Source organism: Vidua macroura, chromosome 10 (genome assembly GCF_024509145.1).
Source record: "Vidua macroura isolate BioBank_ID:100142 chromosome 10, ASM2450914v1, whole genome shotgun sequence".
Classification (NCBI taxonomy): Eukaryota; Metazoa; Chordata; class Aves; order Passeriformes; family Viduidae; genus Vidua; species Vidua macroura.
The window spans coordinates 9,927,417-9,941,245 of NC_071580.1; the positions used below are offsets into that span (position 1 = coordinate 9,927,417).

At 57.5% G+C, this 13,829-nt stretch overlaps 1 protein-coding gene across 1 annotated transcript; it reads left to right on the forward strand.

Annotated features, from left to right (window-relative positions):
• Positions 1-4,758: 4,758 nt before the first annotated feature.
• On the forward strand, positions 4,759-13,631 carry LOC128812247 (mucin-4-like). The gene is made up of 14 exons (XM_053986526.1): positions 4,759-4,893; positions 6,764-6,967; positions 7,573-7,621; positions 8,234-8,284; positions 8,977-9,116; positions 9,407-9,571; positions 9,852-10,007; positions 10,494-10,624; positions 11,475-11,563; positions 11,971-12,154; positions 12,541-12,689; positions 12,899-13,018; positions 13,323-13,364; positions 13,488-13,631. Exons 1-14 carry the CDS (start codon positions 4,759-4,761, stop codon positions 13,502-13,504), a joined length of 1,632 nt encoding a protein of 543 aa, XP_053842501.1. The 3' UTR covers positions 13,505-13,631.
• Positions 13,632-13,829: the final 198 nt, after the last annotated feature.

Consider the following 13,829-nt stretch of genomic DNA (forward strand, 5'->3'; position numbering starts at 1 on the left):
CAGTGGCATTTTTGGTGGGCAGGTGTTTAGTTCCAGGTGAGTGACACTGCCCTGGTTTATGGTCTGTGCCCGGTTCCCCTGCCGGGGGTACTGCGTGGGTTTTACAGGACGGGGTTTGCTCAGCCGTGACTTGGCCTCCCCTGGCACTTCCCCGTCCGCAGTGCCCGCTGGAGGGTCGGCTGTCACTTGATGTGCTGCCTGCCTGACTCCAGCGGGACACTGTGTACTGCCTAACACCCCTCATAACACTTTGCAGGAGTTGCCTGGGGACATTTTTGAAGTGTTTAATTGACTACAAAACCATGTAGTGGTGGGAGTTTGCATAATGCTGTTCACAGGAGAGCTGGCAGCAGTTTCCAAGGGGGTGTGCAGGAATTGCTGCTCAAGGAGGAGGAGGGGGGTGAGACATAGGGGTGAAGTGACTCAGGGGATCCCCACAGCAGGGAAGTGGGTCTGGGTCTGTTCCTTTTCCTGCTCCATCTTCTTGAGATGCTGGTCCAACCTTGCAGAGAAGCCTCCCTGGACCATTTACCCCCTCCCAGCACCCCAGCACTGCTGTGCCCAGACTGAGGTGCAGGTTTCAAACCCCACTGGGTGTGCTGGGGCTCTGAAGAGGGATCCCCAGTGCTTCTAGGGGCAGCTGAGCACTATGGAGCTTAAATGACACCCCAGAGCCTGACCCCAGCCATGCTTCTCCCTGCTTTATAACCTGCCTCTGCTCCAGGGGAGCCGAGTGGAGAGCTGTGTCCTGCCTTGCTCTGGGCTGACACATGGCTCAAGTGGTGATTTTAGTGTCCATGATGTCCTCACAGGCATGGTGACACCAGCTGGCATTGCCCTGTCACCACTACACACTGGTCTACAGCCCCATACCCTGCATATGGAGCAGGTTCTGTGGGGTCTGTGGGGTGACTGCTATGGGGAACAGGTTCTGTGGGGTGACTGCCATGCCACTGTTGGCAGTGCCAAACACTGCTCTGGGCTCAGCTTCACTTTCTGGTGCTGGCAGCCCAGAGAGCTGTACCAGGCTGAGCCCAGGAGAGAGCCTGGGGAGATGTGGGTCCCTGCAGGGTGGGCTTTGGGTACACCCAGCCCCTGCCCCAGCTGAGCAGGGCATCCAGCCCTTGGGAAGGGGAGGGCTCGACCGGAAGGGAAGGGTGACAGGGACATTGGAGGGAAGGGAGCGGGGGCGGGAGAGGACGTCGGTAACCTGCCTCCTTCTGCCATCCCTATAAATAGGAGGGAGCAGGAGCACCTGTGGGACTCCAGCTCTGCAGGAGAGGCAGGCAGGGAGGGACGGAGGGAGCTGCTCCTTGCTGCTCTCTCCTCCCTTTGAGCTTCCTAGTGCTCTGCCTGTGTGAAGGCCTGAGGCATGGGGACCAGGGGATGGACGCTCTCCACCTTGCTGGGATGCTGCACATGGATTCTGCACGGTATGTCCTATATTCTTCTGCTAGCCCATGTGCTACCCGAGCCCTCTCAGGGTGCAGCAGGTACACTGTGAGATGCTTTTCACTCCTGGCTGTACTGGAAACTCCTCTTATGACCAGTCCTTGCAAGGCATTGCAGCCAAAGAGCTGGAAAAGCATTTTACAGGGCAGGCATCACCCCGAGGGGCTGCTTGCAGGCGTGGAGCCGTGGGAGAGATGAGGGCCCAGCCCTGAAGCCTGCAGGCAGCTGTGTGCCCCTCCAGCAAAGGAGCCAAGGCAAGCCAGCTGGCAGAGCAGGACCCAGGGATGCTCCCATCCCTCCCACATCCCAGGGAAGAGCAAATGCTGGTGCTGCATGCTGGGGCCCCTCTTGCACAAACTTCCCATGAATGGGTGTGTGGGGTAGATGGTGTTTCCTGCTCCACATTGAAGAACTAAGTTAAAACAGTGATTTAACGGGGTGAGCGGGCCAGACTAAACTGGGATGACTTGACTGGTGTGCCTTGTTTTCCCTGAGATGGGGACAGAAGCTGCTGAGCTCCTTTGGCTGAGGGGCCTGGTACAAAGAGCCTTTTCCAGCCAGGAAAGATGACACTGAAGCAGCCTGCCAGGAAAGGGAATGTGGGTCTAGCAGAGGATGGACCCCTCGAGGACTGGTCTGGCACAGTTAATATTCATTAGTGACCCTGCACAAGCTGTCTGGGAGCTAACGAGCCGAGCCGGTGGTGAGGTTGGAGGCACCTCTGCTGCAGGGAGGTCTGGTTGCCTGTCAGGGGGAACCTGATGAACTGGAGCACCGGGATTGGGAACAGGCTGGGGCTGTCAGGCTGTGGCAAAGCCCTGCTGGATCTTGCCATCGGGGTGCCCTTCATCTCCCCTAATTGAAGCTCCTTAAAGCCAAGTATCAGCAGATCCACCCGGCTCCTCACGGAGCCAACGGCGGCAGCTTGGTCGCCCCAGAGCCTGCATCCCTGTCCTAAAAATGAGACTGTGTGAAACGTCACTCATGGATGCCAGTAGGTTCTGGGAGACATGTCTGGGATGTGGGCAGGTGTCTCCTCCTTTCAGCAGAGCTCCTGGATGTGGCTTAGGATTTTGGCAGCAGGCAGAGAGAACTGTAAGAAGGGCTTGGTCCTGGGAGCTCGTAAATATTCCCTCCATAGTGGGGAAGCCCTGGTGCCTTCACTCAGCTAGAGGCAAGAGGGATGGGGGCAGGAGCAGGCAGGCGCTCAGCCCAGGAGAGTTTTATTGAACCTTCTTTAAGTGCAGCAGATCAGAATCCATCTGCAGTCAGGGAAGGCTTCCCTAAGCCTTGGCTTTCCTGTCTGACAAAGGGCTTTGTATAAAGTTATTTAAATGTCCCTCAGACACCCAAAAGGTGAAAAAACACAGAACCCCCCCAGGCTCTGCAGAAGCGCCAGTGCTCTGAGCTGTCCCTGCAGAGATGGAAAGAGGGCTGAGGCTTGCCCTGAAGTGGCAGAGCTCCACAGACACCCCCAGGGCTATCAACTAGACTTACTGGGCTCCAGTTCTACCCAGTGGCCAGGCATCCCAGTATCATCCCCAGCATGACTGGACTGGGTTTCAGCAGATGCTTTTGCCTCCGTGCTTGCACCAGTGTCTCTCTCTGACCTGCAATGAGTTGTGTCCGGCCTCAGCTGCCCGCTGCTGATGCTGAGGATGCAAGAGGTGCTGTGTAGTGCTGTACCCAAGGCAGCCCAGACTGCACTTCTTGGCTTTTAAATCGGGGCCTTGTAAGGCTGTGGGATTAGGGAGAAGGCGTTTAAGAAGTGGTGGGAGCTTCATGATTCTCACGGAGAGGTGTCTGAGCCTGGCAGGCTGCCAGCTCCAGCTCCCACAGTAACACTCCACTTTGTGCTTCTCTGCAGGGCTTGGGGCTGTTACTGCTGTCCCCGTCACTACCGATGGGTCCTTTACTGTGGGGACAGCTTTCCCCATGACAACAGAGGACGAGTGGCCCCATACTACAGAGATGAGTGCCAGAGCAGCTGATGCTGAGACCTTCCCTCCCTGGACTGAGATGGTCCCAGTGATGGCAACGAGCGAATACGGCTCTTCAGTGCCAGCTTTGGTAAACGGGACCAAGGCTCCTAACACGACTCAGAGTACTGAGGGAAATTCAACTGCTCCCAATACAGCCACGACTGCTGCTGCCATCACCACACAGCACCCTGCTGTCACCCCAGAAGCAGTGCATGATGAACCAGAGGTCACTCCTAATGTCCCTCTGGGGACCACCCCTGTCCTTGAGGATGTGAAGGAGGACATCAGTACAGACCTCAGTACTGGCACTACAGCCCTCCACACCACCCCTCCACTGGCAGTCACCTGGGTGCCACAGCCAACTGCTGGTGTCACTGTGCTGCTGAGCCAAGGGCTGACCACAGCCAAGGGAGCAGTCGAGGAAGGTGTAATTGTGCCTGAGCTGCTCCCAACCCAGCAGGCTGAAGCAGTGGGCAGGGTTGAGGGCATTAACCCAGAGCCAGCAGGAGAAACGGCCCCAGCCGGTGAGGAAAGTCCCTTGGCTTCAGACTCTGGAGATCCAGGAGATGCAATAAATGGTGAATTCAGCACAGCCAGCTCGACCCACCTACCTCCAGAGAGCCCAGTGATGTCAGGAACAGTGGAAAACCCTGGGAAGTCCTCCCTCCTCCCTGGCCAGGCACTGAGCCCAGACACTTCGCTGACACCATCCAATGGTGGGGCTGGGGATGGGCAGGGAGTTCCCGGGATGTCATCAGACGCTTCTGGTTCAGCCTTGTCGCCTGCAGCCAGCGGGGCACCAGTGGCGCCTGAGGAAACAGAGGAGGACACTGCCACCTCCCTGCCGGCACCAGGGGTTCCCACTGATGCACAGAGTGACACAAATCTCCCAGTCTCAGCCACCGTGCTGCCCACAGGGGATGTGGGATCTGTGGACCTGGCCAGTCCATCCCTCCAGCCTGCCTCATGGCAGACCCCCACTGGAGAACAGCCACTGCTGCTTCCTGATGCTCTGACATCCCCCACAGACACCCCCAGTGCTCCTGCCCCAGCTGACCCAGCCCCAGAGGCTGGAGCCAGCACCCTGCCTGAAGCTGATGGTGCAGCAGAGACACCAGCAAGTCCTGACCTCACTACTGGCCCAGAAGCAGCCGTGTCTCCCCTCGGGGAGTCAGAGCCATCTGGAGCTCCCCAGGAAGCCGATGGACTTGGCACTGGCTTGAGTTCAGATTCAGATGCCCCCAGCCCAGCGCCCTTTGTACCTGATGGACTGGCATGGCCCACTGCTGGGATCCAAGGCCAGGGAGCTGAGGGGGTAGGGGACATGGCACAGGCAGAAGATTCAGGGGATGCTGGTCCCTATGAAGATACCCAGAGTGACATGAGTCCTCCAGCCCTTCAGCCCTCAGAATCTCCTGCTGATAATGGAGAGCTGCTGACTGGAGGAACAGAAGACTTGGTAAATGCTGAACTTTCCCCTCCATCAGCACTTGGGGATGGAACTGGAACAGGAACAGGAGGAGCCCCAGCACTGGGACAAATGTCCTCACCTAGTTCTGCACCTCACAGCAGTGCTGGAATGGAGCCTGATCTCTCAGGGTCTGAAGGACCAGGGGACCTGCCTGGTGAATCGGCCAACGCTCCTGGGGCTGTTTCCCCACCCCTGGGGTCAATGGCTGGCCCCGTGTCTGAGGCAGAGACATCAGTGAGCCCTGACCTCAGTGCTGCCCAGGGAGCACCTGGATCTCCATCCTTTGGTGGGTCACAGCCATGGGGAACAGCAGCTGGTGCTCCTGTGGGAGCAGGACTCCCTGGGGCTGAAGGGCCAGACACCGACTCGGCTTCGGCATGGGATACCCCCAGCTCAGCAGTTCATGAACCAGTAGGACCCCCATCACCTGGCCTTGGGGACCAGCTTGGCACAAATGTGGGGCTGCCAGGAGCAGAAGAGCAAGGAGGCAGCACGACAGAGCCATCACTGGAAGGAGCAGGCAGTGGGATTGAGTCTGAGCCATCCCTGAGCTCCACTGCAGGGAGTGGAATAGCAGCTGGGCTGGATCAACTGCCCAGTGCTGGTTCCCCATCTGGTATTACCTCTCCCAGTGATGTGGTGGCAGCACCTTCTGTGTCAAGGGGTGATGAAGCAGGACCCATCTCATCTGCAGCCCCTGGCCCTGACAATCTGTCCCCAGCCTCTCCAGATGGTGAAACTGGCCCAGGGTTTGGTTTGGTGCAGGAGGCTGGGAATGCAGGGGATGTGGCACAGACAGGAAACCCAGAGAGTGAAAATCCCAACATGGAGACAAATCCTTCAGTTGTCAGCCCTCAGCAGGACCTCACTAACACCGGAGAGCTGCCAGCAGAAGAAAGAGGGGATATGGAGCATGCTGAACTTTCCCCTCCATCAGCACTTGGGGATGGAACTGGAACAGGAACAGGAGGAGCCCCAGCACTGGGACAAATGTCCTCACCTAGTTCTGCACCTCACAGCAGTGCTGGAATGGAGCCTGATCTCTCAGGGCCTGAAGGACCAGGGGACCTGCCTGGTGAATCGGCCAACGCTCCTGGGGCTGTTTCCCCACCCCTGGGGTCAATGGCTGGCCCCGTGTCTGAGGCAGAGACATCAGTGAGCCCTGACCTCAGTGCTGCCCAGGGAGCACCTGGATCTCCATCCTTTGGTGGGTCACAGCCATGGGGAACAGCAGCTGGTGCTCCTGTGGGAGCAGGACTCCCTGGGGCTGAAGGGCCAGACACCGACTCGGCTTCGGCATGGGATACCCCCAGCTCAGCAGTTCATGAACCAGTAGGACCCCCATCACCTGGCCTTGGGGACCAGCTTGGCACAAATGTGGGGCTGCCAGGAGCAGAAGAGCAAGGAGGCAGCACGACAGAGCCATCACTGGAAGGAGCAGGCAGTGGGATTGAATCTGAGCCATCCCTGAGCTCCACTGCAGGGAGTGGAATAGCAGCTGGGCTGGATCAACTGCCCAGTGCTGGTTCCCCATCTGGTATTACCTCTCCCAGTGATGTGGTGGCAGCACCTTCTGTGTCAAGGGGTGATGAAGCAGGACCCATCTCATCTGCAGCCCCTGGCCCTGACAATCTGTCCCCAGCCTCTCCAGATGGTGAAACTGGCCCAAGGTTTGGTTTGGTGCAGGAGGCTGGGAGTGCAGGGGATGTGGCACAGACAGGAAACCCAGAGAGTGAAAATCCCAACATGGAGACAAATCCTTCAGCTGTCAGCCCTCAGCAGGGTGAACTGCCTGGTGCAGGTTCCTCATCTGGCTCAGCCTCTCCCAGTGGTGATGTCGCAGCATCCTCTGTTTCAGATCCATCCAGCCTGGGTGCACTTGGAGAAGCAGACAGTGCTGCTGAAGGTCTTCAGCCCTCCCTGGGTGCTGGCACTGGGGTCCTTCCTGCTGCCGGAGGAGGGGCAAGTGAAGGAGCTGGTGATGGAGGGTCCGCAGGACAGTCCCAGACTCCTACTGGAATGGAACCAGCTGGTTCAGAAAGCCTTGATGGAAAAACGGGAGGTGTGTTGCAGTCTGCATCTTCTTCCTTGTCTACAGAGGGGTCTTCATCACTCGGAAGGACGGGCGAGGCTGCTGATGAAACAAACCTTCCTGGAGCTGCTGCAGTTGGTGGTGGCTTGAACACAGGCTTGGAGGCTGCTGGCCCTCAAGAAGCCTCTGTGTCTGCCCCTGGCACCCAAAGTGGTGCAAATACTGAACTTTCTGATGGAAAACTGAGCGAAGTCAATGTGGTGGAGGTGCCTGGAGGAGCCTCAGTGAATGGGGGACCTTCCCCTGGTGCCATGCTGGTCCCAGTGGCTCCAGACAACAGCGGTGTTTCCAATGGCATGACCACCTCGGTGGCAGGTTCTCTGCTTCTCCCTGGACATGGGCTGAGCTCGGGGCTGGCACCCAATGGGGACCCCAGCTCTGCACCAAGCACCCAGAGTGGGAGCAGCCCCCTGCTGCCAGGGTCACCAGGTGGGCTATCAGAAGAAGCTGGAGGTGCTCAGTCATGGTCTCTTGAAGATGAGGTGGCCTCAGGCATGCCGGCACCTTTGGGAGAAGCGTCCCCTCCCGCTCCCATATCCCCCAACGCTGCCCCTGTGCCGCCTTCTGCTCCACAGAGAGGAAATTCTGCAGAGGGGGTGTCTGCCAGCCCTGGGCTTTCGGCACGTGAGTCGATAGTGGGGTCCTCTGCAGGGGGAAAGGGAGAGCTGGGGGCTGCTGTGCCAGGGGGCCCTGCCTTGCTCCTGCCTCCCCGCCAGCCGGGGAGCCCCTCAGGGGATGCCGACAGCCCTGCTCCTGGAGAAGGGAGTGCTGTGCTCCACGGAACCATGACAGGGCAAGGGGATGTAACCCATCTCCTTCCCAGTGCCTCTGGATCTGGGGCACATACGGAGACTCACTCCCCAGCTGGGGGGAGCCCAGGGCTCCCTGGCTTTCCTCCCTCTGGGATCACTACTGGCAGTCCCGGAGCAAAAACCCTGGGGCCAGGACCCGCTGGTGGCTCAACACCCGCTGCCCTGCAGCCGTTCCTGGGCAGGGAGCCAACCACCAGCCTGGCAAACAGAGCCCCAGCCACCTCTGGGTCAAGCTTTTCTGGAACCTTCCCAGGCCGGGAGGGATCCCAGGGCGGGTCCCCAGCCACAGCACGCCCAGCCACACCCTGCAGCCCGGCCCTGGCCGGCCCAGCCCCACCAGCCCCCCTGCCCAGAGGCAGGGAGGTGCTTCCCAGGCCAGGAGCAGCCACTGTCACCTCCCGCACATCGTCCCCCGTGGTTCCAGCTCCACCAGGAGTGCCGGCAGCTGCCCCAACCTTGCTGCCCAGTCCCGCAGGTACGTGATGCTCACAGAGCAACCTGGATGTGGCTAACATATCCAGTTTCCTGATGGACCATCCTCAGGGACATTCAGTGCCCAGAAAAGAAGGGATCTATTTGAAGGCAGAATCCTGGGGGAGACGCGGCAAGAGGAGCCCCTGCACGTGAGCCTGCACTGTTGGCAGGCTGACCCTGCTTTCAATACAGTCCCATCAGCTGGAGAACCCATCCCCTTCAAATGTTTTTTTTTTGACAAACAGAAATAGGGAGCTGGAGGCTGTAAAGTCTGTAAGCCTCTAGAAAGAGCTGTGGCTGTTTAATTCTGCGCTGTCCCCTGCCACAGTCCTTGTACAATGTTCTTCCCCTCCTAATGGCAGTCATTCAGCACAGTGTCCCACACAAGAGGGCTGGTTGGAGCAGGGTTAGGGTGACAGTGACCACAAAGGCCATCATAGGAGGTTTAGGGCAGCCGTGGTTGTGTAAGGCAGTGAAGGGGGCGGGGGGGGGGGAACAAGCTCGTGCAAGGGAAGGTGACATGCAGAGTGTCCCTGGAGGCTTTAAGCAGTGTCTCCCCATCCTTCTGCTGCTCAGGTTCTGTCCCAGTAGAAGCAAGATAGTTTCAGCCCTTTTAAAGTTTTGATACAGACCAAAAGCTTTGCTGTAAATGTGATTTGGTTTTATTGTTTGTTTGTTTGTTTTCTTTTCCAGTTCCAGCTGTGCCCCTCTATGGGTATGGAGCAAGGGAAAATGATCAGGAGTACGTGGAAAGGAGAGTGGATTTTAATTCTCCACTTTTCAAGCCCGAGACTGGATTCCCATTTGGGAAAACCCTGCACAGCTCTCTCTACGTGAGTCCACTTGGGCTTGACTTGTTGGGCAATTAGCCATCACCTAAAACCCTGGGAGAGGCACCAGGGACCAGGTACCTGGGATGGGACTCTTGTGGGGCCGAAGCTGTTGGGATGCTGCTGTGGTCTGTTGCAGCAGGAGGTGACTTTGTGGCCATTTCAGCAGTGGCAGGTGGTGGCTTTCCTTGGGCATTGCTCAAAATGGACTTGGAAATGGGAGGGCTGCCACCCCCATGCCAGGGAGTACTGCTGGTCCTGATCTCACCTGATGGAGGGATCGCTCTGCTCAGTTCACAGACAATGGACAGATCATTTTCCCAGCCTCGGACAACAACATCCTCACGTACCCCAACCCTCCTCCCAGTGGCTTCAATGGCCACGAAGAGGTCCCCATGATCGCTGTATTCTGGGACAACGCTGACTTCTCCAGAGGTGTTGGCACCACCTTTTACCAGGTGAGTGAAGCCACCTGGGAGCATGATTGCACGAAACACCTTTTGATTATAAGCTCATCATCTATTCTGTGGATGCCTCTTGAGATGTGTAATTAATGGAGCCCATGAATGGTTCTTCCCTTTTCTGAGCCAAATCTAAGAGCTGTTGGTGCTATGTCACCTCTTGAGCCATCCAAATCCCACCCAGCACTTTGGTTGCAGGGGTCTGTGCGTGACCCCAGTCTAGGCCTGTTTTGTCCCACTGGGAGCTAATGCAGACGTGTGTGTTCCCAACCCACAGGAGTTCTCCACCCTCAACACGGCCAAGCCTCCATTCGTCCGTGACGTGGAAGCGAAGGTCCGGCGGTACCTGAGGTCCTCCTACTCTGCAGCCTGGACCCTGAAAATCACCTGGGAGAAGGCACCTGTCTACACAGCACGGACCGACACCCGGAAGGTAAGGGACTGATGGAACACGGGCGCTGTTGAATTGTCAAAAAACACCAAGGCAGGCAGTGACCTTCTCTGTGCCTGAAAATAAGAACCAGTTTTGTGACAAAGGCCAGTCTTGAAGAATTTTGCCAAAAAGGACTGGGCTGTGCCCATGTTTTGGTGGTTTTCAGGTTTGTTGAGGGACACCTTTAGCTGAACTTTTCCCATTCCATAAAACCTTTCTCTTTAAGGTGGTTGGAGTTTATTGTGCACCAGACTTGCTGTTTTTCAGAGGCATAAAATTGGGTGAATTTGAAGCTTGTAATGGAACAGTTTCAAAGTAAAACCATCACATTTTCCATGTGAAATGTGAACCAGGCCTAGCTGTGTTTGCCTTGTTTCCCTTCAGACCTCAGTCTGGCCATTCCCCAGCAAGCACTGCCCCACACCCTGAATTTTAAACCCCACATCTTCACTCACTTTCTTACCTGTCTGCAACACTTCTCCCCAGACTATCACGTACCAGGCTGTCCTGACCACTGATGGCTTCAGGTCCTACATCCTGATGCTGTTCCAGGATGGAGGCATGCAGTGGGATTACACCAGGCTCCCTTCCACCAACGTGCTCATCGGCTACACCAGGTACAGCAGCTCAGCACCCCATCCCTGCCTCCTCTGAGCACTAGGCTGCATCCCACCCACAGCTCCCACTGGTTGAATCCTTCCCCCATATCCCAGGGAGTGCCCTACAGGGATGAGGACAGCCCAGATGAGGTCTGCATGCCCATATACCCTAACATAAAGGGGCCTCACAAACAAATTTGCCCTATTAGGGACTGGATCATGCTGCAGCATGCTGTCTTGCTGGGTTGTGCTTGTTCTAAGAGCCACAAATCCCTCTGGAGTCCTGGGCCCCCAGCATCCTGGCAGTTTGGGTGGAAGGAGTGGGAAATAAGGGATGTTTGCTGAACTTTGCACCAGCCGAGGGAAGGGATTTCCGTGCTTGGCCGGAGCAGTTGCTTCCTGCCTCCTCGCATTACGTCTTGCCCTGTACATGCTGTCTCCAGGGTTTTCTCATTAGCTGCTTGCTGCAGCTGGGTAAGGAAAAGGTGGCCCAGATGGGAAGCGTGGGTGGCACAGGCGTGTGTGTGCGCGCCTGTGTGGGACCACTCGTGGGTTTCTGCTCCAAATCACCTGGCAAAATGCTGGAAACCATGGAAGCTGCTTGTGGGGGTCTCCAGATGCCTCTAGGCTGAGGTCCTGATGCAGCAGGAGTGTTTGCAGCACCCAAAAAGAACTGTACCCTATGTAGAGGAGGAAGCAGGCTGGGGCAGCTCATGCCTTTGCCCTCCTGTCCCAGGAGCTGTCACATGGGTGCTGCAATTCCACTGGCACGGGGTCAGGATGGCTGAAGGGCAGGCTGGGGCTGGGGCTGGGATAATCCCACCCAGGAAAAGCAACCCCTGATTTTCCGTCTTTTCTCTTCACTCAGTGGAGATGGCTTTTACCACAACGATGACCTGACTAAGAGACCTCCAGCTGCTAAATATCGCCCTGACCAGTTCAGGGGCTACAACACAGGTAGTGCCACTCAGCTGGCGTGGGTTCACAAGGAGGGGAATATTGCCAGGGAATGAAATCCAGCCTGCCACTGTGGCGAGGCTCTCACTGAGTTCTTAAGGCCAGGCTTTCCCCCTCAAGCACATTTCCCCTGGGTACCCGCTATGCCCTAAGGCTGAAACATCCCTGCTGTGCCCATGGTCACTTTTTGTGCCAATGGCTCTGTCCCAAGGCTTTCTTCTTTGACAAGAGCCTCTCCCCCTGTTTCCCCTCTGTTGAGTGGCTGTTGAACATAGGGTCCTATGGCTGGAGGACAAAGTGGGCTTAGCTTCCAGCATCAGCACCACATGACTCTCACCTGGAGACAAAACAGCCCCTGTGGTCCCCTTGGCCAAAGGTGGCAGCTCATGGTTTCTCTCCCTGCTCAGACCTCCGTGGGTTGTGGATTTACAAGCTGGAGAGCCGCGTGGGCAACAACTACCGGCTGAAGTGCCTGGCGTGGACGGGGCAGCAGCAGGAGCCCCGGGCATGGAGCCAGGGCCTGCCCACCTGCCCCTGCTCCCTGCAGCAAGGGCAGCAGGACCCACGCTTCAAGAGCAGCCGTGGAGGCAAGTGGACATGCTGCTACCTCACCCTCCCCATCCCCAAGCTCTCCTTCCCCACCTTTCCTGCAAAGGGTGGGCAGGTGACCCTAAGGAAAAGGAGAGGGGGACTGGCCTACCCTTCAGGGACAGGAAAAGTGAGGAGGATTGAGGGCTGATCTTATTAGACTGGCCAGAGTTGGTCTGACCTGCATGGGGATGCTGGGGACCAGGGTTTCCCCCTGGGGGACCACTTGGATGGTCTCCATCAGTTCCTCCAAACCCCTATAGCACCGTGGCTGATGTGGTGGGAGTGCTGGATAACCAGGAGCCAGCTCTGGCCCACTCCTTGCCCCGAGGCAGGTGTGCTGGCCGGGCAGAGCTGTCTGAGGCTCACTGGTGCCCCATTTCAGGCAGGTGGGGTGCTCGTGTCTCCATGCTGCACTCGGCCTCCCCCAACCAGCACGGCGCCGGCGTCCGCTGCCTGTACGACAGCCGGAGCCAGCTCATCGAGGGGCGGCAGGAGAGGTACTGGAGGTCCTCCAGGCAGGCGTCACCCTACCGTGGTAAGCACAGCCAGCCTTGGCATCCCCTGGCTGAGGCTGGCATTGTTGTAGCCTGTAAATAATTTTAATCTCTGTGCCAAACTGTTTCCTGAAATGCTGTTTCCCTTGGAGGGAGTGTGGAGCTGCCAAAAGCTGAGGAAAGCCTCGCTTGGAACCGGCCCATCTCCCTCCCCTTCCCTTCAGCCCCTTACTCTCCTTTTTGCCCCCAGACCAGGAGCTGAAGCTGTATGACTGGTGCTGTAACCGGGCGGGCAGTGCCCACCTCTGCGCCCGCTACAGTGAGAAGAGGCCGAAGATTGGCTGTGATGGATACCAGTCACCCAGCATGGGTGGGTCTGCAGCTCATGTGCACTGGGGCGATGCTGTCTTGGTGCCCAGGGCTGGAAGGAGAGTGGGAATGTCCCAGCCTCCCTGTGGTTAAGGCAGCAAGAGCCCTGAGCAGATGAGGGAAGGGTTTTGGGGTGCTCATGTGCAGGTTGTGCCATGCCCTGGGCTGTGTGGGGTTGTGGAGGCATCCCCTCAGCACATAACCACCAGCACAGTCTGGAGGTAATGGCACTGGGAGGTGGGGGGACCACAGCAAATGTGGTTATGGTGTAAGCTGATGTGGGGCTTTCTTGCAACCCTCAACAGATTCCTTGGAGGAGGCAGAGAATGACTCAGATGAGCAGATAGGTGAGCAGGATTGTGGGGTCTCCTTTCCCTCTATCCCTGTGCCCCTGCAAGAAAATGCCCCAGGGCTCCCAGCTTGTCCCTCAGGGACAAGGTGGCTGAGCAAATCTCATTTCTTCTTTGCAGATGGAGAGGACAAGTAACTGGGAGGTTGCACACCTGCAGCACGTTCTGGGCCATGGCTGATCCTCCAAGCCCTTTGATCTGCTCTTCCCCCCTGTTCCCCCACAAAGCCCATCACCCCTGCCCACCACGCAGGGCAGCTCACTTGGCCAGTGCCTGCAGTTGCTTGTCCTGGCACAAGTTCACATTTCTAACCCAGACTTGTCCCAAGGATTCAGTTGCTTTAGTTGTCCTTTCCCAGATGCAGCTGGGGGCAGAACTGGTGGGGAGGTGGGCAGGTACCCCCTATTGCACACACCACCCTTGTCCTTCCCACTTCCCACTGTGCTCCATGCTGCAGGGTCA

What these genes read in the sequence shown, in the direction of transcription:
- LOC128812247 (XM_053986526.1), top strand. Translation starts at nt 4,759, where the DNA reads ATGGCACAGGCAGAAGATTCAGGGGATGCTGGTCCCTATGAAGATACC. An exon ending in CACGGACCGACACCCGGAAG is followed by an intron (nt 10,008 to 10,493) that starts GTAAGGGACTGA and finishes ACTTCTCCCCAG; the next exon opens with ACTATCACGTACCAGGCTGT. An exon ending in GTGCTCATCGGCTACACCAG is followed by an intron (nt 10,625 to 11,474) that starts GTACAGCAGCTC and finishes CTCTTCACTCAG; the next exon opens with TGGAGATGGCTTTTACCACA.